Raw genomic sequence first — 27,304 nt, forward strand, 5'->3', positions numbered from 1 at the left:
AGTTATTACACCTGCTGCAAGATCTTGTTACTAAACAGAAGCGTGTTACTCTCATAATTTCTTATCATTTTGGTAAGCTGTTAAAAAAAAGGCTTCCTTTGCAAGGATGTATGATTTCTGTAGAAACAGACCCCTCTGCTGGGCAAAACAGACATGGGAAATGGAATGGGGAGAGGAGAGAAGGGGAGGGAAGGGGAGGGGAGGGGAGGGGAGGGGAGGGAAGGGGAGGAAGAAAGGATAGGCGTTGGGAGGGAGGGGCAGGAGGCGGATCTTACCAACAGTCCCAGAAATTCACTCACAGCTCTGGAAAACTCAACCTTTATTATTACCTGCCTAGTGCAGGGGATTAAAACTGCCTCAGCTAGGTTCATATATTAGTGTAAAAATCTGTGTCTCTCCCCCCAGAAATGTACAAACCCCAAGTGATTATAGAAAAACCAATGTGGCAACTACAACAGAGATGTCCAACCCGAAAGGCCACAGGCCATCGCTTCCTCTTTCCCCCTAACCCCAATATTTACTCCACAGAAACGGACAGGCGTAGGGAAGTTCTAGCTACAACACGGCAGGTGGGAAGGGGGAGGACTGAGGGCCGGGGCAGGGGTCACCCCCAGCTCCAGTGTCGCAGGGGATGGAGGAGGAAGAAGCCAGAGCCGAGGGCACCTCCGGGATTGGGCTCAAGGGACCATCGTCTTCCCTTCTCGTCCTCCTCACCGCCTGCCCCGAATTCTCAGCCAGAGGGGTCCAGTGTGTGACAGGAAGAGAGAAGCTGGGGGGCACAGCCACCTCCCCAGAACCAGTGTTGTCCAGTGCGGCCCAGGTGCTCCAACAGCCATGTCCAGTGTCTGCCCTACCTCTGCCCCACCGCTCCCCCAACGGTGGCTGGAAGTGGTCAGGGCCAGCTGGGTGGGAGACAGAGGCCGTTAGGGAAGGAGGGGCCGGCTGGGGAAGGTCAGGCCCAGCCCCGCTGCGGCCACACTGCCTCTCGGAGGCGGGGCGGGGCGGGGCGGGGCGGGGCGAGGCGGCGCCCTGCCGGCAGGGGCGGCTGGATGTTGCCGCACGCGTTCACACAGTGTTGAGCGCATCCTCGGCCAGGAAGCGATGCAGCTGGGCAAAGGGTGGTCGCTGCTCGGGCTCCCGGCTCCAGCACTGGAGCATCAGCTCGTACAGGCCCTGCGGGCAGGCAGGCGGCCGGGACAGGTACACCTGCATGGGGCGGCAGCAAGGCCGAGGGGCAGAGAGCGGGCGGGCTTTAGTCTCCACCCGGCCTGCACTGCACCCCTGCTCCCCTCCTCCCTCCACACCAGGTGGCTCACCTGCCGGCCCTGGTCCCGGAAGAACTCGCCCGCATTCTCGATGACCTGCTCATCTGTGAGCTGCCCGAAGGGCTGGGCCCTGCAGAGCATCAGCACCTCCCACAGCGTCACCCCAAAGGCCCACACGTCACTCGCTGTCGTGAACTTGCCCTGCCCACGGAGAAGGCAACGTCAGGCTGCGAGAAGTGCCCGTCCACCCAGCCCATCCGCAGCTCCCTGGGGAGCCTGCTCCTCTCCCCTCCCCACCCACCTTCTTTCCCCAAGTCCCGGTGCACTCTCCCAGGCCCTGGCCCACCCTTGCTCTCTGCCGGCCCCCCATTTTCTGGTTCTGACTCGGTCTCCCCATCTGCCCCCTTCGACCCCCTAATCTCTCTGCCACCCTGACTCTGTGCCCCTCACCATTCTTGGGCCCAGCTTCCCTCCCGCCTGCTCCGGTCCTGAGCCAGAGGGAAACTAACTCGTTGTGCAGGATAGGAAACCCCAGCCCAGAGCAGGCAGAGACCGAGGGACACAGGGAGCCGTGAGTAGCCGCCAGCGCCTTCATGCATGCACCCCGCCCCTGCCCCTCTCACCATGAGGATGCACTCCCAGGCCATCCACCGGATGGGCAGCACCGCCCGGCCCTGCACGCGGTAATAGTCCCCGGCGTAGAGGTTCCGGCTCATGCCAAAGTCGGCGATTTTGATGGTGAAATTTTCCCCAACCAGGCAGTTCCGCGTGGCCAGGTCGCGGTGCACAAAGTTGAGGGTGGCCAGATAGCGCATGCCCGAGGCGATCTGGGCCGCCACGTGCAGCAGCATCGGGTAGCTGGGGAAGGGAGCCGACGACAGAGGGTCACTTGGGAGCAGCCCAGCCTTCTCCCTGCTTCACAGATTCCTGTCTAGGAGAGCGAGGGGGGCTCGCTCCCAGACTGGGGGAGCACCAGGGAAACCCAGAGGCAGGCTCCCAACTCAACCCCTCTGGGCCAACCAACCCCAAGGAGTTCATCGACCTGGGCCCAGGAGCAAGGGTGAGAGAGGGCAGAGGGATTCGTGGCATGTCCCCCTCCCCCACAGGAATCTGCAACCTTGCTGGCTGAGTTCCTGGACTTCCTGGACCAAGGTGGCCACATGTTCCTATTCCAGGCCCCTTCCGGGAGACTCTCCCCGGCTCCCCCCACCCCCTGCCAAGGCTGGATGAGGGGCAAGGAGGAGGTCCACTTGGGAGGTAGTGTCAGGGAAGGGCCGCACCTGATGGTGGGCCCCTGGGCGGCCTCCCCATCCGCGGGGGCTCCCTCGGCCGCCTTGTCCTCCAGCTGGTGGGCACTGAGGAACTGGTTCAGGTCCCCGTTCTCCATGTAGTCGGTTATCATGCAGAGTGGGTCGTCCTGCACACACACGCCCAGCAGCCGGATGATGTTTGGGTCCTTGAGCCGAGACATGATTTTCACCTCCTTCAGGAAGTCATTCCTAGAGAACAGTCAGATGGTGGGGGCAGTGCCGAGGGCTGGCCCGAACCTCCCCCCGCACTCCACTCACAAAGACCAAAGGCCGCGCACCCCAGGCCCAGCGCGCACACCTCCTTCCCCGGACACCGGGTCCTCACCTGGCATTCTTGGTGGCATCTGGCCGGAGGATCTTGACAGCCACCAGCAGGGGGTGCCCCTTGCGCACGTGAAGGGGGAAATCGAGACTGACCAGGTCCTGGGGGCTCTCCACCTCACAGAGGTGCACCTGGGGAACGGGGGTCACCAGGCTCACGAGGTCTGCACGGGCACCGGGTCACAGGCAGGCGGCGGCCGGGCCGGAGTCCCCCTTACCTCCCCAAACTGGCCCTCGCCGAGCTTCTCCTTGAAACGGAGCCGTGACCGGGGGAAATCCACGCGGGGGGGCCCGTCTGCAGCTGCCCCTGGCGGCAGCGCTGGCACCGCGTACGTGTTGCCCCCGGTGACGCCCTGCAGGGTGACGATGTCGGCCTCAGCGTAATGGGGGACGCTGTTCTGGGGGGGCGGGGGCAGAAGCGGGGCACCCGGCTTCTCGGGCTCCATGTAGTGGCCGGTGCAGGCTGCAGGAACGAGGGGAGAGAAGGCATCAGGACGGGCCCTGAGGCCGGGCGCAGCTCTCCACCCGCAGGCTGGGCCCGCCTGCCTCTTCCCCAACACCTCGAGCCACAGAAGGCCCTGGCACAGAGCAAGTTAGCTATGCCAGAGAAAGTGTTCATGGCAACAGAAAGGGTGCAGCCAACGCTTCCACATCTTACTCTCCGGGCTCTCCCAGCACAGCCTGGCTGGCGGAGGAATCCCGCCCCCACCGCAGAAGAAGTGCGGCCCAGCCATCCCCGACCCTCCTTCCACACCCCTGTCCCGCTCCCCACCCACCTCTCCCCTCCACCCCGCCACACCCCTGCTCCCTGCCCCTGCATCCTGCTTGTATCTGCCCCAGTTACCCAGGCCCTCCCGACCCCACACACCAAGCTCAAAGACAAGCAGAGACAGGGCACACAGGGAGGGGGAGGGGAACAGGTCCTCACGGCCCCCACGACAAGTGGGTCACAGACAGGAATGAAGCAGAGCCGTCCCCTCTTAGCCCTGGGGAGTGGCCGCGGGGAGAAGGCAACACAGAGGAGAGGAGGGACAGAGAGAAGGGTGGGGGCGTGAGCCTTCACCTCTGGGCCTGCAGAGAGAGGACACACGGGGGGAGAGGGCAAGTGCCCAGGGTGGGAGGCCCTCCTCCTCGCAGCGCTAGAGAGAGGGGAGAATAAACGGGGAGTTACGAGAGAGCCTGGGGCCACGCGGCAGCCTCATCTCTAGCTCAGGAGGGCCGCAGAGACGGGCAGGGGGCAGGACAGGACGGAGCCGAGACCCGTAAGCTTTCTAGGGAGGCCTTGCAAAGCAGCAAGAGGCGGGGGTGGCGAGCTCAGGGGACGAGAGCTTCCTGCCCCGGAGCTCGGGAGAGCAGAAGAGGCCACAGTGGAGAGGCAATGCGCGCTGCGGGCTTTTCCCGGCCCCATCAGAGGGATGGGGAGCCTGGCAGAGCCCGGGACAGAGGGGCTTACCCTGGGTGTTGGTGGGTTTGGCCCAGGCGGGTGTGGGGGGGCCCGGGCCTCGAGGGGGACGGGCGTAAGTGGCCAGAAGGAGGCGGTAGGCTGGATTGGAGAGCAGCAACGCTGTCGGGAGAAGGGGGGGGAGACACGGGGAAGGGATGAGACTCGAGGCCAGACAGACAGGAAGACCTGGGATAGGGCAAGACCCGGGCTGATGGAAAGAATGCCCTAAGGGACAGCGACCAAGACAGGATAACAGGGGAACCTGCAGGGGGGGGCAGCTGGATGGATGACCGATGGAAACGTAGACCGATGGAGGAATCAGTGGGTGCTAAACGGATGGATGGGGAGAATGGGTAGATGCCTGGAATGTGGATGGGTGCGTGGGTAAGCGGGTGATGGATGGGTGCGTGGATGATGGACAGATGGACAGATGATATATGAGCGTAGATGGATGGATGACGGAGGATGGACAGAGGAACGGACAGAATAAATACAGTGAGTCTGGGTAAAAGAGGGGCCGAGAAGACACAAGAGGGCACAGCAGAGAAGACAGAAACATAGGAGACAGAGACAGGATGAGACCACTAGGGACGACGGGTAACACAGGGTGACTCCATGGTGGGGACATGGAGTGACAGAGATGACCAGGGTCACAGAAATACGGAGTTGAAACTAGGGAAGACACAGAAAGAAGAGAATGGGAGAGGAGAGGGGAGGGCAGAGCTGGGACTGGAACAGGTGGGTCTTACCAGAGCCATTGGGGACACAGGGGGCAGAGTGGGGTGGATTCCCACGCGGCCGGGGCTCCTGGTAAGGGGGTGGCTCCCGAGGCCCCGGGCGGTTGTTGATGAGGATGGTGTCGCCAGGGACTGAGAGGTGGACCGTCAGCTCCTCCTCTAACACCCGCCGCTCGGCCTTGGTACAGAGAACGGGACGTGTCAACCACAGCCACTGCTCAGCACGCACCTCCTGACTCTCTGCTGAGTGCTGCACCTGTGTTTAGTCCTCCCCAGAAAGCCTACAGCTGTAGCTCCCATGGGCTCCCACCTCACGGGTAAAGCAACTGAAGCTCGAGGGCACTGACGCAAGTTCCCTGATGTCTCACGACGCGATTCCGACCCAAATCTGACCGCCCTAAGTAGCAGCCTTAATGCCGTGGCCAGCGCTGAACCCCGCCCAGAACACACAGGCCTGGGAACGCCAGGCGGCTCCCATTGGCCCTTCTCCCACCACACTCAGCAGGCGACAACAGATTCAGCAGGGGCTGGCCAGAGGGGGCCTGGCAGAAGGGGAGGGTGGGAGGCTCACTGTCCTGACCCTTCCCCCGCCCTCCCCCAGCAGCCCCAGACCAGCTGCATCTGGGGTCCCTGTCCCTGCCAGGCTGCCCTTTCCAGGCCCCTCCTCCTGGGATCCACTGCCCCTGCCTCTCCTTGCAGGCCTAAGGATGGGAAGCCAGCGACCTCCCTGGGATCCCCCTGCCCCCGCCCCCGGCCCTGCCCGCAGGCCGCGCCCACCTTGCCCAGGAGCCTGCGCCAGTGCAGCCGCCACAGCATTAGGGCGATGATGAGCAGCAGCAGCAGGATGATGGCCACCAGGCAGCCGATGAGGATGGCGGTGGGGCTCCCCTCCGCCTTGGCCACGGGCTGCTGGCCCCGCGGCTCCAGCTCTGGCAGAGGCAGAAGGGTCAGTGCCAGCAGCGCGGGAGGCTCCCCACCCCCACAGAGGGGAGGCCCCGGGGAGGAGCAGCGCCTGCCCCCGGGGGAGGTTTGCGGGGCCCATCTGGCCCGTGGTGCTCACCCAGGCTGCTGAAGTTGGTGGGCGGTGGGCCCGGTGGCCACCAGGGGGCGGGCGGGAAGGTGCCTCCCAGGGCCTGGGAGGAGTCATTCACCACATCTGGGGAGAAGGGAGGGAAGGGGGGTGTCAGAGGAGCCCCAGGGAGGCAAGCACTTCGTGCAGGAGACAGATACAGGGTGACACTCAGCGCACACAAGCTCAGACTGGCCTGTTGACCAGACAGGCAGCGCTGGCAGGGTCCTGGGAGTCCCTGGCTGCCGTGGATGTTAACTCTTCCCTTGCTGAATTACGGGCAAAGGAGGGGAAGCCAGGCCAAGGGCCCCGGGCACAGGAAGCTCTGGAAGAAGCTGAGCTGACACGGACGGGCTGCCATGTTTTACAACCAGTCTGCACGCTGCTCACCGCCAGAGGCAGCCACGCGCAAAGGGGGAGTGGAGCTCCCGGGACTCTGGGTACCCCCGGGTGAACAGCACACCAGGAAGGGACCCGCGAGGGCACTGCGGGGTCGGGAACGGAGTCAGCCGGGAACCCAGGGGCTTACCCGAGATGAAGGAGATTTCGCTGAAGAGCAGCCACGGCCCCCCAAAGAGGAAACGGCACTGCAGAAAGCGCCCCACGCGGCCGCCCAGGGGCACGGACACGGCCCGGGCTCTGGGGTCCCCCAGGCTGCCCCCCAGGGCGTGGCGCACCGGCTCCCCCTCCCAGGCCACTGCAGGGCCCCGCCTGAAACGACATTCCACCCCGCCTGGCAGGCGGGCTCCCAGCGTGTGCATGTTGTTACAGTGGACCTGCGACAGGGGACAAGGGACAAGGGTCAAGGGCAGAAGAGCCGGTGGGGGGGCACCCTCTCAGCCCCCACCCTGGCTGCGGAGCCCTTACCTGCATGGCCTGGAAGGCCCGCAGCCGGTCAAACTCAAACTCCATCTCCACGTAGCCACCAGGGAAGCTCTGGTTGCTCCATCCCACGTAGTCATAGCCTGGCCACACCCGCAGCTCCTGGCTCTGCCTGAAGTCATCCAGTCCCACCACGCCATCCGCCAGCTGGCCCAGGCCTCCGTACTGCAACCTGCAGAGCAAGGGTGGCAGAGAAGGGGCTCAGAAGTAACCCCTGCCCCTGCAGTGGGTCCTGTCCCACTCAGCCCATCCTGCTCCAACCCCGTACAGCCTCTCCTCCCCTCCTGGGCCCCAGGAAGTCACAGGTACTGCGCCAAGGCAGCGCGCCTAGGGCGGGCCCTACAGTCTCTAGCTATGTACCGTGACGATTGCCAACAGACATTCTTAGTAAAGGGGTTCCTTCTTCTACTCCGCACACACAGTGTCCTGTGGGCCAGTGGTCACCCTGCTACCCTCCGTCCCTGGTCCTGCTCTCGACCCCCTACCAGCCCCCACCCTTCGCCCTCCCGCACCACCAGGCCTCGGGCCCAATTGTCTCACCCGCTGACAGTGTAGCCATCGTAGGTGGAGTCATTGAGGTGCACGGCCTCAGACAAGTACATCGTCTGCCCCACAGGGGCCGTGTAAGACAGGAGGCCATCTGGGATAGGGAAGGGGTGTCAGAGGCACAAAGCCGCCGTCCCCACCCTGCATCCGAGGCCTGCGAGGGTCCCAGGCCCCAGTTCTCAGGCCAGGCACGGGGCTCCCAGGGGAAGGGGCGCCAACTGACTCACCCCTCCAGAGGCAGCCGTAGAGCTCCACCCGCAGGCAGACGCTCATGACCCGGTCAGCCCGGGGGTAGAAGCGGACCAGCCGGGCCACCATGGGGGGCCCTAGGTCCTTCAGCACCACGCCTTCAGGGTCCTCGTTGCCTGAGATAATCTAGGGGGGTCAGGAAATGGGGCGAGGTCAAAGGGGCTCCAGGTCAAGGTCAGTTTTTTTTTTTTTTTTTTTTTTTGACAGGCAGAGTGGATAGTGAGAGAGAGACAGAGAGAAAGGTCTTCCTTTACTGTTGGTTCACCCTCCAATGGCCGCTGCGGCCAGTGCACCACGCTGATCCAAAGCCAGGAGCCAGGTGCTTCCTCCTGGTCTCCCATGCGGGTGCAGGGCCCAAGCACTTGGGCCATCCTCTACTGTACTCCCGGGCCACAGCAGAGAGCTGGCCTGGAAGAGGAGTGACCGGGACAGAATCCGGCGCCCCGACTGGGACTAGAACCTGGTGTGCCGGTGCTGCAAGGTGGAGGATTAGCCTATTGAGCCGCGGCGCCGGCCACAAGGTCAGTTCTAACTTCCTAGCCACCAGCCACTCCCTGGCCCAGACCCCCACCTGGCCCAGCCACCAAGAGACCCATGACGGGTGGCACCGAGCACACAGCACTGTGGGTGCAGCCAGGCATCCGAAAAATGAAGGCCTGTGGCAGGGTCCCTGGTTGCCTCACTCGTCCTGACCGTCTGTTCTCAAACTCCAGTCTCAGCTCCCCCATCTCCTTGCTGGCTCCATCCTCTTCTATCCAAGCCCCACATCCCACCGCTTGGGAGGAGTCGTTCACCCTGTGCCCCCCCAAGCCCTGCACCCCTGCCCCAGCGCCACCCCATTTCCCTCTGTTCATTCAGCAGCGGCTGGCTGGGTGCCCACCCGGTGCCGGCCATGTCCTCAGGGGCGGGCCCAGCCCCAGCCCTGGTGGGACGGCAAGTCCAGGAGGAGAAACAGCTGTGATGAGCAGAGGCGGGAAGTAGGGACAGAGCAGTGAGGGGCGTGGTCGGGAAAGACTCTGCTAGAAGGTGACGTCACAGGGGAAAGCCCAGTGCAGCAAGGACTGGGCGTGGGGAAGAACAGCGAGTGACACATCCTGACGGTGTGGCCAGGAGCCCTGGCTCGTTCCAGGAACACCCAGGGAGGCAGTGTGGCCAAGGAAGAAAGGGCAAGCAGGGCCACACGGGCCAAGCAGCCTGCACCCCCTCCCCCGCAGAGTGGCAAGCAGGCGGGGTGACGCAGGTGTGACCGATCTGATGCAGTCTGAGATGAGATACAGTCTGTAGGCTGAGGCCACAAAGCGCAGGGGCAGGTAGACGGTCTGGAAACTACCGCTTCCATCTAAGCAGAGAGGCTGGGGCCGCAAGAGTGGAAGGGCGGAAGCAAAGGGACTCAGGACTGCTGCTGGGGTATAATGGGTTAAGCCTCTGCCTGCAGCATCGCTGGCATCCCACATGGGCACCGGTTCAAGTCCCGGCTGCTCCTTTTCCGATCCAGCTCTCTGCTATGGCCTGGGAAAGCAGTGGGAGATGGCCCAAGTCCTTGGGCCCCTGCACCCACACAGGAGATCCAGAAGAAGCTCCTGGCTCCTGGCTTTGGATTGGCCCAGCTCCGGCCACTGTGGCCATTTAGGGAGTGAACCAGCGGATGGAAGACCTCTCTCTCTCTCTGCCTCTATAACTCTGCCTTTCAAATAAATTTTTAAAAATTTAAAAAGAAAAAAAAAGTGAAGGGACTCGGAGAGCAGCATGCAGGCAGAACACACTGGCCCTACTGATGCCTCGCAAGAGGAGGCGAGAGAAAAAGAGGAACCAGTGACGTCATCGCAGCTTGCGGCCCAGCCACTGGGCAACAGTGGTGCCGCGTCCTGAGCTGGGGAATGCTGGGGAAGGGGCACACTTGGCGTGGGAACGGAGCTCAGCCTGGAAGTGAACGCAAGGGTGAGCCACTCATCAGCCATCCAGGTGAAGAGGGGCAGGAGGCAGGCAGGCTTGTGAGACAAGGTGGCACCGACAGCAGGGGGGGTGGGGCAGGTGGCGTCTACGGCATAGCTGGAGGAGAGGGGAGCCAACCTTGCCGTGCACTGCCCTTGCCAGTCTTACCTCCTGACCCCAGCGGTCCTTCCAGTCCATCCAGCGGTGGCCATCCCGGGAGTAACGCAACCGGTAGCTGCGGGAGAACTCCTTGCCCAGGCCCCCGGCATGGCGCCCCTGGGTGCCCACCAGAGCCACCAGGTGCAGCCGCCGGAGGTCCACCTGCAGGTACTCCTCCTCCTTGGGGAACACCGGCCCTGCAGGGCACCACGCCCCGTCCCCGTCGCTGCTCTCTAGCCTGGGAGGGAGAAAGAGGTCAGGGGAACAACTAACCCCCCACCCCCACGGACTGCGGGGGTTTCACTGGCATGAGCCCTGGCCAAAGCCTCTAGGTTTGGGCAGAGGGGCCGGAAGGGCTGGTGGCAGTTCCCCTAGGGCAATGCCAAGTGTGCTGGGTACCTGCTGTGGCGGGCAGCAGTGGAGTCAGACCAGGAGCTGGAGACAGAAATGTCGCTGTCGGGGATGGTGCGGTCCTGCATGCCCAGGGCGTAGCGGCACTTGGCTGCATGAACAGAGGCGTGCAACAGGTCAGCGCCCCTGGCTCTCTGCCTCCCAAGTCCCCACCCCTCAGGGCCCTGAGAGGCAGTCTCCTCACCAGGGTCAAAATGGCCCTTCATGTCGGCATCTCCAGTCGCCACCAGGAGCAGCAAGACCAGTAGAGAGGACAGGGCCCCTGGCCCCATAGCTCCTGATGCCTCGGGCCTACGGGGGTGGGGGCAGCATCTCTGCAGGGCACAAAGTAGACAGCAGGCAGTAAGTAAATTGTGGGGGGGAGGCGGGGGGCGGGCAGGACTGACTCACAGCCGACAGCAATAGACAGAGACAGGATAGGCTGCTCTGGGAGTAAGAGCAGTAAAACGACAGTGAGGGTCACTGTGACAGCAGCAGCAGCAATATTTTTAGGAAGCTCCCTGGTGCCAGACACCAGGGCAGGCCCTTAAACAGAATCCATAATTTTATCCCCACACTCACTTTGCAAGGTTGAGGCTATTACTACCCACATGGGGCCCAGCAGCCCTCAGTTACATAACTTGTCTAGAGCCCCATTTCCCAGAAAAGCAAAGGGCAAACAGCCTCATGCACACCGGCTTCACACCAATGGCAAATCCACACAAAGAGTGCTTATAACACACAGGACAGAAAAAGGGTTCATGATTAGAATAAACTAAGGCCTCTCGCAAACTGACAAGGAGAAGACACAAACGACCCAATGGAAAAATAGCCAAAGGATCTGAACAATCATTTCATAGACAAACAAAGCCAAATTACTAACAAACCATTTTTGTTTTAAATAGTCCATTCAGTAGCGTCAGGGAAATACATATCAGATTGGCAACATATCTTTTAAGGCTGTAGCATCTTACAGGTGGCAGAGACAAAAAAGGTGGCACAGAGTTGATGGCAGGACCATGGTGCTGGGAGCTATTGGGAAGGCATTCCAGTGAGGTCTCTCCTAATCGAAGACACATCCTCTGCACCCAGCACCCCCCCCACCCCATGATGTAACCAGAGGGAGTGGGTGAAGCCACAGAGGGAAGAACACAGAGATGCTTATTGTGGTCCTGTTTGTAAGGACCCACATTCATGGTCACAAGCCCTGTGCATGCCCAGAGGGGACCAGCTGCGGGGGGGGGGGGGGGGGGGGCCAGAAAAGAAGGTCCGTGGACTCCCGTGTGGCTATGAGAAGTAACAAAACAGCACACAAATCTCCAGCTGGGGTGATTCCTTTATGCAACCGCTGGATACAGAAACATGAAAAATTACCCCATCCTTTGGGAAAAGAATCCCGGTGTTTGTATGTGTACTTGTATGTGTGTTGAGAGGATACATATTACAATAAAACACAAATTAACAACGTGAATGAGGTGAAAGAAGGAAAAGCAAACAGAAAAGGAAAAGACAGGCAGACTGTACTATTTTTCTAAAATATATAATAATGGTAGCTGACATGCCTTTGTGTAAAGTTACATGATATATAAAAGAATACAAAAATCAGTTTATTTTTAAAAAATAAAGGTGTCTCCAAAAAGGTTAGGCAACTACTTGTTGAGTCTACGATAGAATTAAACATCAGAAAAACCTGGAGCAGCTGGTCCTGGTCCCCTCCCACCTAGAGGGAGTGGGGGACCCCAGGGCCGCCCAGCCTCACTGCCCTCTGGGGCACTCAGGACTCAGTGTAGCCACCGAACCAGCAGCCACGCAACACCTCGGTGACACAGAATCTCAGCCCTGCCAGATCAGAATCCGTATACACACAGTGCTAGGTGACCTGTGCCCACTAAAGTTCAAGAATCCCAACTCTGTCCCTCCCAGGTAGCTGACCCCACCTAAACCACAGCAACTGGCATCTCCCAGGAATCCAGGCTGCAGGACTGCTATCCCAGTCTGAGCCAGTCCCCGGCCCTGCACTGAATGCTCTGGGCCCTGGAATCTGGAAGGAATCCAAGCGCGCTACCTGCCACGGCCCAGGGCCACCTCTGCCAGCACCTCCTTCAAAGCATCCGCAGCTCTCCCTGCCGGACCCAGACATCCCCTTCCCCCAACCCCACTTTCTGCGGGGCGGCTGGCCTCCGAAGGAAGAGCCTGGAGCTGCAGAAAAGGCTGAGTTGCCTTGGAGATGGGGGCGGGTCTAAAGACAGAGAAGCCAGGTCACCCCAGGAGGTAGGAGTGGGGGGATACTCCCCCATCCCTTTGTCCTCCTCCAGCTGCTCCCACAATGCTCTAGGGCAGGAATGTAAGGGGCAGCTGAGACCCCAGGGCTGCGGAGCAGCAGCTGAGGTGGATGAGTGAGTTGTGGGGGGCACTCGGTCATGAAGGGAGAGGCTGCACACCTGGTTCCCTGGGGGTCCAGGCGCCGGGTGCAGGGGACCAGCACAAATTCCTGGGTGCCACTCTCCACCCCCACCTCCCTCGGAAACAGCGGGCTCTTGTTCTCCTGGGTAACCTTCATGCCTATCCCAGATGACTCACTGGAGCCAGACAGAGCGAGAGGAGCCCCGGGCAGAGATACAAAGACAGGCAGAGGATAGCAGGCAGGGGGAGGCGCAGGGGGAACGCAGAGCAGGAGGTAAATAGAGCAGGCTCAGAAACACAGGGCGCAGAGCCAGGCACAGAAACCCGGCGCAGCAAGCGGCAACAGGTCCCCCAACATCCCCAATCCCCCTGTCTCTCTCCACAGGTCTCACCCCACAGTCAGATCCAGGACACGCCCGCCCCCTTGTCCCACTACCCACACAAGCCAGAGGCCAGGGCCCCCGACTTCAGCCCCTTCACCCCTCGCCTCTCACAACCCCTACCGCCCACCCTAGTCAGCACCAGCCGCTCGGCTTGGTACATACATGTACACATGTGCACACATGCCGTCAGACACCAGCTGAGCCCGCTGTAAACACTGGGGCCGAACACACACACCTCTCTCCTCCACTGCAGGACTTTCAGAGACAGGGCAAACACAGGCGCTGCCCAACCCTCCACCCACCCACGCCTTGGCCTTATTCAAAGTCCAACCCCGTCGCTTCGTGAATAGCCACCTTCAGACGCTGGTGCGGTGAAATGACAGACAGCACATGCTCCTGTGATCCCGAGACAGTGGAAGGCACATACTCAGGCCCTAGTGCACAGCACCCCAGGAGAACAGAGACCCAACCACCACGCGCCAACGAGCCCAGGGGAAGTCAAAGGGGTGGGGAACAGGTGGAAAGCTGGGAGGGAGGGAAGAATGGCAGGTAAGGGCAGAGTCCCGTCTCTACCTCCACCTGTCTCCTCCGCAGCGCTCGGATCTGCACACATCTACAGCCCCCGGGCATCAGTGGGTCCCGGCACCAGCCGCTGGATGGGGGGCGGTGCTGGTTAAGAAGGTCCAGCCAGAGGGGATCAGAGGGGTGACGGCTGAGGGCGTGGGGGAGGGGAAGGGGCGGAGCTCACTGGGCGGTGACGTAAGCTCAAGGAAGAACCCGCGGACCAGCGGGCCACCCGGAGGGGATGAGGGGGCTCCTAGATCGAGTGTGGGCTGTAGTCAGACTGTCCAGCTGGAAGTTGCGTTGGGGGGCGGTCCCAGTTATTAGATGCCCCCCAGGACTGCCGGGTGGAGTCCGGCCCTGCGGGCTGCCCAGGCGCACCTGTCCCCGCTGGGGTTCGGTGCCTCCACTCTGAGTAAAGGGATCTTTCCTCAACGCTGGACCGTCCTCTTTCTCGGAGGTCGGGGGTGAGCCCTCGCCGTTTTCAGCCAGCAGACTTGGTAGAGCCGGAGCCGAGCCGCCGGGTGTCCCGCCTCCCCGCCGGCCCTCGCCCCCAGCCCCGGCGTCCTCCCGCGCTCTCCCTACCTCTCATCGCTCTTCCCGGCAAACCCAGGCGTCCGGCCCCACACAGGGGCCTCCGCGGCGGCGGGGCGAGGGGAGGGGGAGGCGGAGGCAGCCAGGAGCCGGGAGCGAGAGGCGCCGGCGGGGCTCGGGTGTCGGGAGGCGGCTCCCGCGAGCAGCTGTCGGGGGCCTGTTCCGGGGAGAGGAGCCAGCGCTGGGGCGGCTCAGGCCCAGGCGCCGCCTCCCCCGCGCCGCCGCCACCGCCGCCGCCGCAGCCGCTCCCACCCCTCGGCCTTCGCGCCGCCCGCGCCGCCCCGCGGCTCCCACGCCCGAGCGCCCCGCCCACCCGCGCTGCCCCGCGCGCGCACGCGCCTCCTCCAGGTCCTTCCCGGGCCACGGTGCCCGCGCGGGCGCCTCCCCCAGGTCCTTCCCGGGCCACGGTGCCCGCGCGGGCGCCGCAACCGCCGCGCGGTGCGCCAGGCGCCGAGCCCTTCCCCCGCCGCCACCCGCAGCCGAGAACCTCCCCCCCGGGGGGGGGCGTCCCACGCACGTGGGCCACGAGGGGATAGCGCCCCTCCTGGCTCCCCCTCCTCGGGGCCCTGTTCCTGGAGAGAGCTGGGAACGAAGGGGAGCAGCCGCGGGGCCCAGGGGAGGGAGCAGCAGGTTCCCACAGGCCCGCGCCAGGCCCAGCCGCTGGTGCCGGGGAGGGGGAAGGGAGCAGGGCTCACCTGTCTAGCCAGCCCTGCTTCTCACACCTCCTTCCTGGTACTGTCTGGGCTCCCTTCTCTGCTTTTCCAGCCTGGGTCGCCACCGAGCCTAAAGGCCGGCGCACTCTTCGGGTGTTGCCTGGTTCCCTTGGGACCGCCTCCGAGCAGGCTCTAGCCCTGGAGGGGTGGGGGTGTCTGGCCTCTGGCAGAGGAGGCTGGAAATGGACCCAGGAGAGGTGGGTGGTGCTGGAGGGGGGCCAGGATAGGGGCACAGCCAAGACGGAAGGGGAGCGAGACCCCCAGGAGACAGAGTGGAGCGCTTGGGCAGACAGAACAGCTGGGCTGGGCGCCGAGGTGGGAGACAGATGGACCTGGAGTGGGAGTTGTTTCGCCTGCTCAGCTCCTAGCTGCCGGCAGCCCCGCCTCTCTCCACACCCCCCACACCTGCCAACCACCTGGACAACCTCGCAGTGTCACGGCAAGGTCTCCCGCTCCATTGCACTTCAATAGACACAGACACACACCGTGTGTGCAGCCGCCAGCGGTCCCCAGGAAGAAACTCCAAGTCCCCACCAGGCAAGCACACCAGCGCACTACCAGGAAGAGACCAGCCCCCTGGGAGAGGCCGAGGCCCACACGGGCACAAGTTCACAAACTGCGGAGGGGCGTGCTAACACGCAGCTCACCCCAGGTCACCAACTGCCTCTTTCCCACCCTTCCCTCCCTCCGAAGCCCCTGGGAGCCCCCAGAGCACCTACCCCTTCGGAGACGGCCACTGCGGAGTTTGGGCCCTGCCCAGGCTGGGCCTGGGGTGGAGCCAGGCGCGGGGTGTGGCCAAGGCTTCCCCAGTAAAGCTCACCTGGGCGCCTCTCGGCCCCTCCTTCCTGGAGCTCTGGCCCCGGGAAGCCAAGGCGCGCTGAAGCCCCTTGCTGGGACATTCCACAGCCCAGGCCCCGCACTGGCCCGGGCCAGGTGGCATGGCTGTGCCAGACACCGGGGACAGTAGAGGAAGACGGGGGAATCCTGGAGCCTCTGCCCCTCCCCCAGGAGGAATTCCTAGTTGGTGATGCCCACCTCACCCCAGCCCGGAGCTGGGGCCGGGCGGAGTCAAGTGACACGGGAAGGGGGCTGGAGCCGGCTGGAATGCGGGGCCGGAGCCGAGATTCCCAGCGGCCAGGGAGGGAAATCCCGGCCATCCAGGGGCCCACGGAGCATCGCCAGACACCAAGAGTGCCGGCCTGCTGTCCGTGGCTCCCAAAGCCCATCCCTCATCTCCCACACACCCCCAGTCCTCAGGACCCCCAAAGGCCCTTCTCCCCTCCCCCCATCTGTGCCCTCTTGTTAGGGGCTTCCCTCCCCTTCTAGCCAGTGGCCTCCTGCTGCCCGGGAAGGAGAGGAGGGGAAACAGCTGAAAAAATGTGAGGAGAGGCCCGGAGGAGAGAGGAGAGTGGCTTGGGGGCTTGCCGCCCACCTGGCCACCGCAGGCACACCCAGCAGGAACAGGGAAGAGGAAGATGGACTATATCCTACACACACGCATGCACACACTGCAGCCCCCTTCTCTGAGATGCAGCTGCCCCTGGGGGGCAGGCTGGGTCAGCAGCTGGGGAGAGGGGGTGCTCGAGGCCCTGGGGGTGAGTGGGACCTGGATGCCACCAAGTGTAATTGGGGAGCCAAGGCCTTGGGGAGAAGGAAGGGGAGACAGAAGGGGCAGGAAAGTGGTGGTGGCATGGGGATGATGCTGATGGGTCTGAGGCCAAGGCGGGGGAATCTGGAGGTCAAGGTGAAGGAAAGGGGCAGACAGGAACCTCAAAGGAGGAAGAGCTGGGCCAGGTGGGGAACTGCAGTGGCCGCAGGGAGTGGGAGGGCCCAAGACCCCCAGCCAGGAAGGGAGGAAAGCCCGGAGCCCAGGAGGGAAGCAAGCAAACCAAGGGCACCAGGGTCGAGGACAAAGGGAGATGGGGGGTGGGATGGAACAGAAATGGGGGAAACTGAGGCACGGGACTTGAGGCGTAAGGGCCTAAGGAGATGAGACAGAAAGGAAGGGCACCTGTGGTACAGAGAGGGCGAGAGGGAGGCCCAGAGGTGGGCTCAAGCCCGGTCCCCCAGCCACCCCAGGCCCCCAGCCCCAGTCCCCATCCTTCCCCTCCTCCCTCCAAACCTCCAGCCAGGCCCTCCCGGCCCCTCCCCACAAGGGGAGGGCCCAGCTCCAGTGCCTACTCCTGGCTTCCCAGTTCTGCGCTGGCTTCCTCCCTCTCACCTCCAGCCTGGGGTTCTCCTGGGTCCCAGTTTCCCCGGTCTCGGGCCCCTGGGGTTCCAGATCCGGGGTTGCCGCCGCCGCCGCCTGGCTTTGTCCGAACGGCCGGGGCCCCGGGGCTCAGGAGCAGCTGCCCGGGCCAGCTGCGGCTGGCTTCGACGTGGCCATGGCAACCTAGCCCGCTCCCCTCGCCGAGCCTCCCGGCCCCCGCAGAGAGGGAGGGGACAGCCTGGCCCGAGAGAAAGGGAGGGCTGGCTGAGAACTGTGAAACTGAACCAAAGGGAGACCCCAGACAAAGAGACCCCAGACAAAGGGAGAGGAAGGGAGGCAGAAAGCCGCAGTGGCTGCGTTGGCGGTTGGCGGTGGCAGGGGAGCCCTGTTGAGGGGGAAGAACCCAGGAGCAAGGCTAGGAGACAGGAGGTGGGAGAAAAGGGTTTAGAGTTCACGGCAGTGGTCCTGTGGGGACCTCCTTCTGGGTCCCTGACAATTCACTTCCGCCTTCTGGGAAGATCCTGAACCCCAGTATCATAGTTGGCTGCTCCCTAAGTACTCCACAGAGGAGTCCCCAGCCCCGATGCTGCCCCGATGGCCACAGGGGCACAGCCAAAACAGCACTCTCAAGAGGCAAGTTTTCAAGGACAACCCCAACTTCAAAAACCACCCTGAGCCATCGTCTCTCAAACACAGTGGCATCATCACACAATGCGGTCCAACTCTTGGTTTGCAAACTGGTTCCCCAGAATGGAAGGTGATTAGAATTGCAGGGGTGGGGCTGGGGGGTGTGCAGGGAGGGAGAGAATGGCGATGCCTCTCTCAACACTGGAGAGCAAGCCCGGTGCCCCCTCCCATGGGGTCAGGGAGGGGAGAGACAGCCATGCTCCGTGTAACTGCCACCCACTGGCTGGTCCTCTAGGCTGAGTCGTGCCCCCATCCAGGTCCCTGTCACGAGGTGGAGACCATGGTAGCCCCCTCCCCCTCAGGGGCCTGTTGGGATGGTCACCTGTAAAGGACCAAACTCCAGCAGCATGGCCTCCCCTGTGTCATGGGGAGCTCCGAGTTCCACCTCCCAGTCCGATCTGCACACAGTCACTCTGAGTCTGCGCAGGGCAGGGCCCTGGCCTCCATGCTGCGTGCAACACAGGACTAGGACCCACTCCCTGGCCCCTGGGCACTCACAGCCCCAGAGCAAGAGCGGAGTCAGGCAAGCTCCTGGAAGATGGGCTGCACCCCCACAGACAGAGTGGGAAGGGTCCGCGGGCGCCCGCGGTAGGGGGACAGGCAGGCTGGAGTTAGGAGTGGGCCTGAGGTCAGGCTCTGATTTGCCAACTAGGCGAGGCTGCTCTTGGCTGCAGAAGCTGAAGGAACACAGGAAGGGAGGCTCAGATGTTGCCAGAAGCAGGCACGCAGCTGGGACTGGGCGAAGGGTCTGTCCCGCGACACGAGCCAGGAGAGCAGATCTGGGACCTGTGCAGGGCATGGCTCTGCAGGTGAGGAGGCGGAGGCCGGCTCTGGGGGGCTGCTCGGAGCTCTGTTCTACAAGTGGCTCCTGGCCACGCTGGGTCAGGCGCTCTCTTAGCTAGTGCAGAGCTGGGGTGGGGCGGGGGGGGGGGGGGGACAGCAGGAGCCTCTGGAAAGCCGAGTCCGCGCTAGGTGTTTTCCCAGCATTGTCATCTATCACGTGTGCCTCAGGGCCCTCTAAAAAGGAAGCCAGGGGATGAGCATTGGATTGGCACAGCACTTAAGACGCGGCCTGAGATGCCTGGGTCCCACACAGGAGTGCCTGGGTTCAAGTTCTGGCCCTGCCTGCTGATCTGCACCTGGGGAAGCAGCAGGTGAGATGGCTCAAGTACTTGGGTCGCTCCCAGCACGCACATGCGAGACCCAGGACCGAGTTCCCAGCTCCCAGCCTCAGCCAGTCCTAGCCTCAGCTTATGGGCATTTGGGGAGCGAACCAGTGGATGGAAGACTATCTGTGTATGTGTGTGTCTGTCTCTCTCCCTATGTCTGTCTCTCTCAGTCTCTGCTTTTCAAATGAAAACAATTAACATGTATTTAAATGTTTAAAAATAAAACCAGATCCAGAGAGGTCACAGCTTGCTTTAGATCTGTAAAAAGTTGCTGGCTCCCACCCAGCATTGCTACTACTTCCCTTCCCCTCCACTCTTCCTGAGAGGGGAGGGAAATCCAGACTGGCCCCCTGGGTCACAGGACCGGACACACCTATGAGCTAGCTCCTGCCCCGGAGTCCCGCCTTTGGAAGGCTTATGCTTCTTCTGCAGCCCTCACAACCGCGACAATGACCAGGAAGGCCACATGGGGGCGCCTGCTGCACAGGCCACCAATGCCAAGTACGGAGGAAGGAAAAGTGGACAGGGCCAGGGGTGCCATGGCCTGGAAGGACCCCCAGGAGCCCATAGGGACAGAGAAGCGAGAGGCTGAATGCAAGCTGAGAGTATCCGTGGGGCTAATTAGGGTGCAAAACCCTAAGATCCACATATCAGAGAGATGGTCGTTCGCAGACAGAATCCTAGAATCTTCACTTTCTCCTATTGTCCCTTGCGGCGGGAAAAGCCTGTGGCTCACTCAGCAGTCTGTCAGCATGACTGAGCCTGCTGCGAGCCAGGCTCTGCTGCCAGCGCTTTCCAGGGTCATCCCGTTCGGCGCTCACAGTGTTTTGTAATATGCCCACTGTCCAGGGGGCAGAAAGCCCGGATCCACACAGTCAGGAAGCTGTGCCCCGCCACAGCAGCCCAGAGTTACTGGGAGATCTGGAATTCCAACCACCAGCTCCGGGCTCCGGAGCCACAGCTGGTCTGGCAAGTGGCAGCCACCACTGGTTGTCCACCTCCTGAGGTCGCCTGTGGGCTGCCCTCTCTTCCCTCCCAGTCCTTGCAGGGCTGAGGGCATTGTCTTTCATTCCTCTGACTTCCTTCATGTGCCAGGAACACCACGGCCCCAAACCATTCTTGTTCGTGTACAGAGGGCGTAGAGAAACAATCTGCTCTCGGTCACACCAGAAATGAAAATCAGTGCCAGGATAGCGGCTCTCAAACTCCGCTCCCTGGCCTCCCGGGTACCCAGGAATACCTTGTTAAAAATGATGACATTGTGTATTTTCATTTCCTTGGCAATTTTCAAAAAACTGTTATAAGCATGCTTGTATTCTCCTGTCTCTAGATCTCATTGTTTCGATAGCAAAGTGAGGCCATAAGACAAGTGTTAACAAAGATTTCTTAGCAGTGGAACCAGCGTGAGGAGGGGAAGAATTGAGTCATCGCCGGGCGCTTGGTGGACGATGACGGTGCTGAGCTCAGAGGAACCTGCACTCACAGAGCGTGCTCATGTTGCCAGCAGCAGCTTCCTTCCAGAAAAACAACACTGCTCATCACAGCCAGTGAATGCCCACTTTTACATTGTCCCTTCTACTTTTGTTTACGCTAATCGCTACTTTGTTTTCGTTTTATGACTGTTGAAGTACTGAACGCTAAACCATTCATAGTTGGTTATGTTTGCACACATTTATGTTATAAAAAACCATTTAAGTCAAGTCCTTGAAAATTGTTTTCTTTCCCAAAGCATCCATCCACCCATTACTCAAGTTCTAGCCCTTACAGCAAGGCTAAACTAAACCCTTAAATGGCTTCAGGAATCCCCAAGGAAAACCCACACCGATGGAATCCTTGTTCAAGGTCAAAACTCTCCCCATCCTCAAGATCCAGCACAGAGAAGTTAGAAGCTGGAGCTTCTGGGCTAGAGACTGAGGGAGCAGAGGAGTGATTCACAAAGTGAGGGGGCGATGGGGAGGCATCTGGGGAAACGCCAAGGAAATGGATAGGCAAGGGGCTGGTGCTGTGGCCAGCGGGTTAAAGCCCCGGTCTGCAGCGCCAGCATCCCATATGGGGGCCAGTTCAAGTTCTGGCTGCTCCACTTCTGATCCAGCTCCCTGCTAATGGCATGGGAAAGCAGTGGAAAGTGGCCCTAGTCCTTGGGCTCCTTCACCCACATGGGAGACCCAGAGGAAGCTCCTGGCTCCTGGCTTTGGATCAGTGCAGCTCCAGCCCTTGCAGCTACCTGGGGAGTGAACCAGTGAATGGAAGACCTTTCTTTCTCTGCCTCTGCCTCTCTGTAACTCTGCTTTCAAATAAATAAACAAATAAATAGGATAAAATTAAAATTAGAGAGAATGTTTAGAATTTTTCCCAATTATATACAGAATTGTGAAGGAAATTATGGTGTCTATGAAAGTGTTAGTTTTGCATAATAATTTTTGAAAAGATTTATGTATTTATTTATTTGAGAGATAGAGTTACAGACAGAGGGAGAGGGAGGGAGAGAGAGAGAGAGAAAGAGAGAGAAGTCTTCTATCCACTGGTTCACTCCCCAAATGACCACAATGGCCAGAGCTCCGAAACCAGGAGCCAGGAGCTTCTTCCAGGTCTCCAACGTGGGTGCAGGGGCCCAAGCACTTGTGCCATCTCCTGCTGCTTTCCCAGGCCACAACAGAGAGCTGGATCAGAAGTAGAGTAGCCAGGGTCTCAAATCGGTGCCCATATGGGATGCCGACCCTGCAAGTGGCAGCTTTACCCACTGCACCACAGCACTGGCCCCTTGCATAATACTTTTTCTTGACACCCCTACCCTGTGGGGATTCAGCTTGACGTGACCCTAGCTGTCTTGGACATAGCTGCCACTATGCCTTGGAGGTAACCAGGACAATCATCTCAAACCTTATAGGATAGACAGTCATTAGCATCACCTGCCACCAGGTGCAATCCAGTGAGCCACAGGCCACCTTGGTGTACGAAACCCTGTCTCTCCTTCCGGTTGGCACAAGGACCCATTGTCTTCCAACTGCCCAAACCATGCTTCTCTCCATTAGTTCCCCTACCCCTGCTCCCTGATACATTTCTGTCCATCACTCCTCCCAATAAGTTACAACTTGTGTAAACTTGGGTTGTCTGTCTCTTTCTTTGGTCTTTCTATACCTTCTACCTTTGATGATTGGGTTTTTCCAATAGATACCCCCAGAAAAGATGTATATAGAGGAGTCCATTGCCTTGTTTGAAATAGATGACAGAAAGAAAGAAAAAGAAAGATGGAGAGAAGGAGGAAAGGAAGGGAGGGAGGGGAGAAAGAAAAAAAGGAAGAAAGAAATATGGACGGATGGAAGAACGGAGACAGAGCTAAAAACTACTTCCATCAAACACCATGGTAATAAACCTAGCTCCACCCCAGAAAGAGGAGCCTAGGCTTCCACCAGCACCTGCCCATAACCAGGCACCTCCAGGGCAGCCCCTCCCCCTGCACAGAGGTAACCTGGGACCCCCAGGTCTCTACCCCTTCGCCAGCAGCAGCGAGGGGCGAGAGGCACTTCCCAGTCCTCCCAAGGCAGAGGAAGCCAAGTGGGAAGCTAAAACACCATCATCTCCCCCTATGCCCATCTCAGTACAGGCTGTGTGGATAGTGGTGTTCCCCCTCCCCCACCACCACCAGCAGCAACTAGGGTGATGGCAGTGGTGGCCTAGAGAGAAGCCAGAAATCCCACCTCCCCCAGCAGTGCCCCTCCCCCAAAGGGAGCAAGTGAGGAACACTGGGCTTGCCCTCCCTCTGCCTCCTGACAGCCTGCTACCAGAAGATGCAATAGGCTCCAGAGTCCCATAATGCCCAGATTCCGGGGCTGGCGCTGTGACGTAGCAGACTAAGCCTCCACCTGCGGCGCCAGCATCCCATATGGGTGCCGGTTCTAGTCCCGGCTGCTCCTCTTCTGATCCAGCTCTCTGTTATGGCCTGGGAAAGCAGTGGAAGATGGCCCAAGAGCTTGAGCCCCTCACCCACATGAAGAAGCTCCTGGCTCCTGACTTGGGATCAGCCCAGCTCCGGCCCTTGTGGCCATCTGGGGAGTGAACCAGCAGATGGAAGACCTCTTTCTCTCTCTTTCTGTCTCACCTTCTAACTATAACTCAATCACTCAAATAAATAAATAAAATATATATTTTAAAAAATCCAAATTTCAGGATGCGCCTGAAAATCACTTGCCATATCAAGAATCAGGATAATCTCTACTTGAATAAGAAAAGACAATCAAGAGATGCCACACCAAGAAGACACAGATGTCTAAATTATCTGACAATGACTCTACGGCAGCCATCGTTACAAAAATGCTTCAATAAGCCGCTGTAAATACAACTGAAACATGAAAAGATAGGAGGTCTCAGAAAAGAAATAGAAGATATAAAAAAGATGGAAAGTATTTTTTTTTTAGGATTTAGTTATTTTATCAGGAAGAGAGAGAGAGCTCTTCCATCCACTGGTTCACTCCCCATATGCCAACGACAGTCAGGACCTGACCAGGCCAAGGCCAGGAACCAGGAACTCCATCTGGGTCTCCCACCTGGGTGACAGGGGCCCAAGCACTTGAGTCCTCACCCAGGAGCGTTAGGCAGGAAGCTAGACTGGGAACACAGAGCAGCCAGGACTGGAACGTGCACAGGACATGGGATGTGGGCATTCCAAATGGCAGCTTAACCCCTTCTACCCACCACAAATAGAAATTTTAGAACTGAAGAATACCATCACCAAAATTGAAATTTATCTGAGTGAGAACAGCAGCAGAGAGGGGACAGAGGGGGAACCAGTGAACTTGAAGACAGCAATCATCTGATCTGAACAGCAGCGAGAAAATATTTTTTTTTAAAGATTGATTTATTTACTTGGAGGACTTAGGTATTTACCTGGGAGGCAATGGCTTCCCTCCCGCCTCAGCTTCAGGCCACTCTGGTCTCCCAAAGCATTGGTACAAATGGCTTTTTGTATCAGCTTATATTCTTTATATCCTGCTATGTATATACAAGTAAATTTATAATACACGTACAGAAACACATACATTCTCTCTTTTTAAACAGAAAGAAGCAAGTTATATATGCTGTCCTTTTTTTCTCCAACGATTTATTTATTTGAAAGGCAGAGCAACACAGAGAGAGGGAGAGATGATAAAGAAAGAGACCTTCCATCTACTGGTTCACTCCCCAAATGGTCGTGACAACTAGGGTTGGGCCAAGCTGAAGCCAAGAGCCAGGAGCTCCATCTGGGTCTCCTACCTGGGTGGGAGGGGCCCAAGTATTTGAGCCATCATCTGCTATTTCCCGGGTGCATTATCAGGGAGCTGGATTGGAAGTGGAGTGGCCAGGACTCAAACTGGCACTCCCATATGGGATGCTGGCATATACAAGTGATGGTTTAACCTGCTGTGCCACAGCACTGGCCCCTATATATGCTATCTTTTTCCTCACTATTTGCATTTATCAGAGTAATTTGGGCATTGTTTGATATCCGTATATAAAGATCATGCTTGCCTTTTTATAGCTGCATAGTGCTCCATCACACAGAAACGATTTTATCTAACCAGCCTCCTCGTTAACGCCTATTTGAATTCATTCCAAACTTGTGTACAAAAAATACTGCAGCAAATCGCCTTGCTTGGGGTTCATGTTGCACACAGTGAGCTTGCCTGCAGGAAAAATTCATAGAGGTAGGCTTGCTGAGTTCAAGGGCATTGGTAATTTTCATGGATTGGCCAGTTGCCTTCCACGGAAGTGGAACCAGCGTATACTCAATGCCATAATGCAGAAGGGTCTTCTTGGTCTAGCTTTTGATAGACAGCATTTGCCCCCATAAGTAGTCTGGAGAAATTAAGGTGAGAAACTAAGGTACAGTCAGAGGTACTGCCACTAGGAAGACCAAAAGCACCCTTTGGTGTGTGCAGAACTGTGGAGCTGCTTGCCGCTTGCTCCACGAGAGAGGCTTTTCCCGACCTCCATCCTTAGATCAGGGCCACAGCAGCCCACTCCCTGTGTTCCCCACCCCACCTCACCCCAGTTTGGGCAAGTGTGGGACCTCTCCTTCTACTTCTGAACCCATCAGGAACACTGGGAAGAAAGCATTCTACTAAAGGAGAAAGCATAGTGCAAAGTGGAGCACAAGGATTTTTAAACTGATAAGAACAGATACTACACTTGATCTTAGCCAAAAGGCCGAGAAGCGATTCACAAGGGTTTTTAAATATAATTTTGAAAAGGGCCTTAAGAGACATGTCAGTGAGTGGCAATGGACAGCTCTTACTTGGATGCTGATTTTCTTTTTAAGAAATTTCATAGGGAGGGCGGGTATGTGAGAGAGAGAAAGCAGAAGAGAATTAATCCTTTAACCTTGGACATGTAAGGATATTATGAATGGATTCTTGTTGCTTTTTTTTTTTTTTTTTGAGTGTGATAATGACATTGCAGCTCCATTTTTAAAAGGAGGGAGGGGGAGAGAGACTACACTTAGCGATCCAGAGTAAAACACTAATGGATGAAATGACATCATGTTTGAGGTTCCCCCAAGGCAACAGAGCAGGTGGGGCTGAGAATGGAGGAGCCCCCAAGAGCCCTAGGGTCATGAACTCCAGCTGGTATTCCCACATCCCCTCCCTTTTAAAGTATGTTTGAAATTTTCCATACTAGAAAGGCTTTTCAATGAAAAATTTTAAGTATTTGACAAGCTCATCTGTCCCCCAAAATAATAAATCCCTAGAATTTGCCCATTAAATAGATTAGTGAAAAGAGGTTTGGAGAGAAATGGGTTTTGATAAGAGAAGGTTGGAAATTCTTTATATATATATATATATATATATATATATATATATATATTTGCAGGCAGAGAGACAGGGAGAGAGAGAGAGAGGCAGAGGCAGAGACAGAGAGATCTTGCACTTGCTGGTTGACTCCTCACATGGCTGCAACGGCCTGGGCTGGGCCAAGCCAAAGCCAGGAGCCTAGAACTCCATCTTGGTCTTCCATGTAGGTGGCAGGGGCCCAAGCACTTGGGCCATCCTCTGCTTCTTTCCCAGGCACATTAGCAGGGAGCTGGATTGGAAGCTGAGCAACCAGGCTTCCAACCAGCCCTCTGATGTGGGATGCCTGGGCCACAGTGTTGGCCTCTCACAGTTTTGAAGGTTGAAAATCCAAAATGGGAGCAGCCCCATGTGTTCAGCCTCTGGCGAGGGCTGAGGGCTCCATCGGCTGACACAGAACAGTGGGATCACGATGGGAGTGCGCAGGGAAGGGAGAGCCCGCCCCCTGAGGCAGGGAGCACAGAGCAGTCCTGCTATTTTGTAACTACTCTGTAGACAGGAAGTGGAGCCCCTGAGAACTACATTAATCCCTTCCAAGGACCCAGGCCCCAACAACAAGCAAACACCTCCCACCCTGTGAGGCCCCACTGCCCCTCAGCAACATCAACCCAGGGGGCCGGCCTCCAACACACATGTCCTTGGGGAACACATCCAAACACCATGCAAACTACAGCAGGGACCCAGCTGCTCCCCACTTTCCAGTGCTTCCCTCCACGTGTCCATACTTGCTTTTGTAGACCTGAGTTGGGGGCAGCAGCTGCACACTTTCCCTGACACAAAACCTCGATGCCTGGAGCCCCTCCCGGCCGCCCCGCCAGCAGGAATGAAAAATGGCACAGCAGGCTTCCACCAGTCTCAGCAGAGCAGCACGCCCGCCTCCTGGGCTGTGAAGGGACTCCCTTCTCCGAATGTGTGGGTGCCCAGTAAAGAAACAATAAAGAAACAAAATGTGTGATGGCCTTGCCAGCAGGAAGCTGGGGCTGGCAGTTTTGCCAGTTCTAAATGCATCTTCAGCAAAACGCTTGCATGGGATTGAACAGGCTTTTTTTCTTCAAGTGACTTGTCTGCCCTGCCAAGGTGTTTGGATCTTATCCAGTAGGTTCTGGAAGGCCTTAAAAAAAAAATTGAGCCTGGGCATGATCAGATTTACTTAATGCTATAAAGGCTGATATGAAGGGAAAGTGAGATTAGAGGCGGGGTGCCAGGAAAAAGGTTGTTTCTTAAGTAATTCTACATCATAGGCCTGCTAGGAAACCAGAATTGGCAGGCAGATGGGTAACTGCTACGCCTGCCGGATTGCAGGAGCAGCGGTAACTGCCCCTCCACCGCGACCCTCACCACTGTGGAGCCGTGGGTGGTGCTGACCCAACCACACACAACGGCCTCCTTGCACCTGCCGGGAATCCAGAGATGCCAGGTGGTGGAGGGCAGTGTGGGGGGATCTTGATGTTTCAGAG

At 58.8% G+C, this 27,304-nt stretch overlaps 1 protein-coding gene, 1 long non-coding RNA gene and 1 pseudogene across 12 annotated transcripts; 1 reads left to right on the forward strand and 2 right to left on the reverse strand.

Annotated features, from left to right (window-relative positions):
• Window positions 1-302: 302 nt before the first annotated feature.
• Window positions 303-17,204, reverse strand: DDR1 (discoidin domain receptor tyrosine kinase 1). 11 transcript variants are annotated; one of them, XM_070074822.1, is made up of 20 exons: window positions 15,678-15,694; window positions 14,237-14,402; window positions 13,664-13,742; window positions 10,510-10,639; window positions 10,314-10,416; window positions 9,924-10,152; window positions 7,802-7,949; window positions 7,569-7,668; window positions 7,014-7,200; window positions 6,676-6,922; window positions 6,138-6,233; window positions 5,855-6,006; window positions 5,090-5,255; window positions 4,350-4,460; window positions 3,115-3,359; window positions 2,901-3,028; window positions 2,546-2,764; window positions 1,889-2,123; window positions 1,317-1,466; window positions 303-1,206 (listed from the first exon to the last, which is right to left on the reverse strand). In XM_070074822.1, the coding sequence occupies exons 3-20, from the start codon at window positions 13,718-13,720 to the stop codon at window positions 1,066-1,068; spliced, it is 2,844 nt and encodes a 947-aa protein (XP_069930923.1). In that variant the 5' UTR covers window positions 13,721-13,742; window positions 14,237-14,402; window positions 15,678-15,694; the 3' UTR covers window positions 303-1,065. The 11 variants fall into 11 exon arrangements, with proteins under 11 accessions (XP_069930923.1, XP_008260914.3, XP_051710841.2 ...); XM_008262692.4 differs by lacking the exon at window positions 15,678-15,694 and adding an exon at window positions 14,941-15,271; XM_051854881.2 differs by lacking the exon at window positions 15,678-15,694 and adding an exon at window positions 14,941-15,271 and having other exon boundaries at window positions 13,664-13,759.
• Window positions 17,205-18,331: 1,127 nt separating this feature from the next.
• On the forward strand, window positions 18,332-20,723 carry LOC138849819 (uncharacterized). Its single transcript, XR_011389034.1, has 2 exons — window positions 18,332-18,663; window positions 20,354-20,723. It is a non-coding gene; the product is annotated as an uncharacterized lncRNA (long non-coding RNA).
• Window positions 20,724-25,057: 4,334 nt separating this feature from the next.
• On the reverse strand, window positions 25,058-25,218 carry LOC127493392 (U2 spliceosomal RNA; annotated as a pseudogene).
• Window positions 25,219-27,304: the final 2,086 nt, after the last annotated feature.

The sequence above is a fragment of the Oryctolagus cuniculus genome, chromosome 5 (genome assembly GCF_964237555.1).
Source record: "Oryctolagus cuniculus chromosome 5, mOryCun1.1, whole genome shotgun sequence".
NCBI classification, from domain to species: Eukaryota; Metazoa; Chordata; class Mammalia; order Lagomorpha; family Leporidae; genus Oryctolagus; species Oryctolagus cuniculus.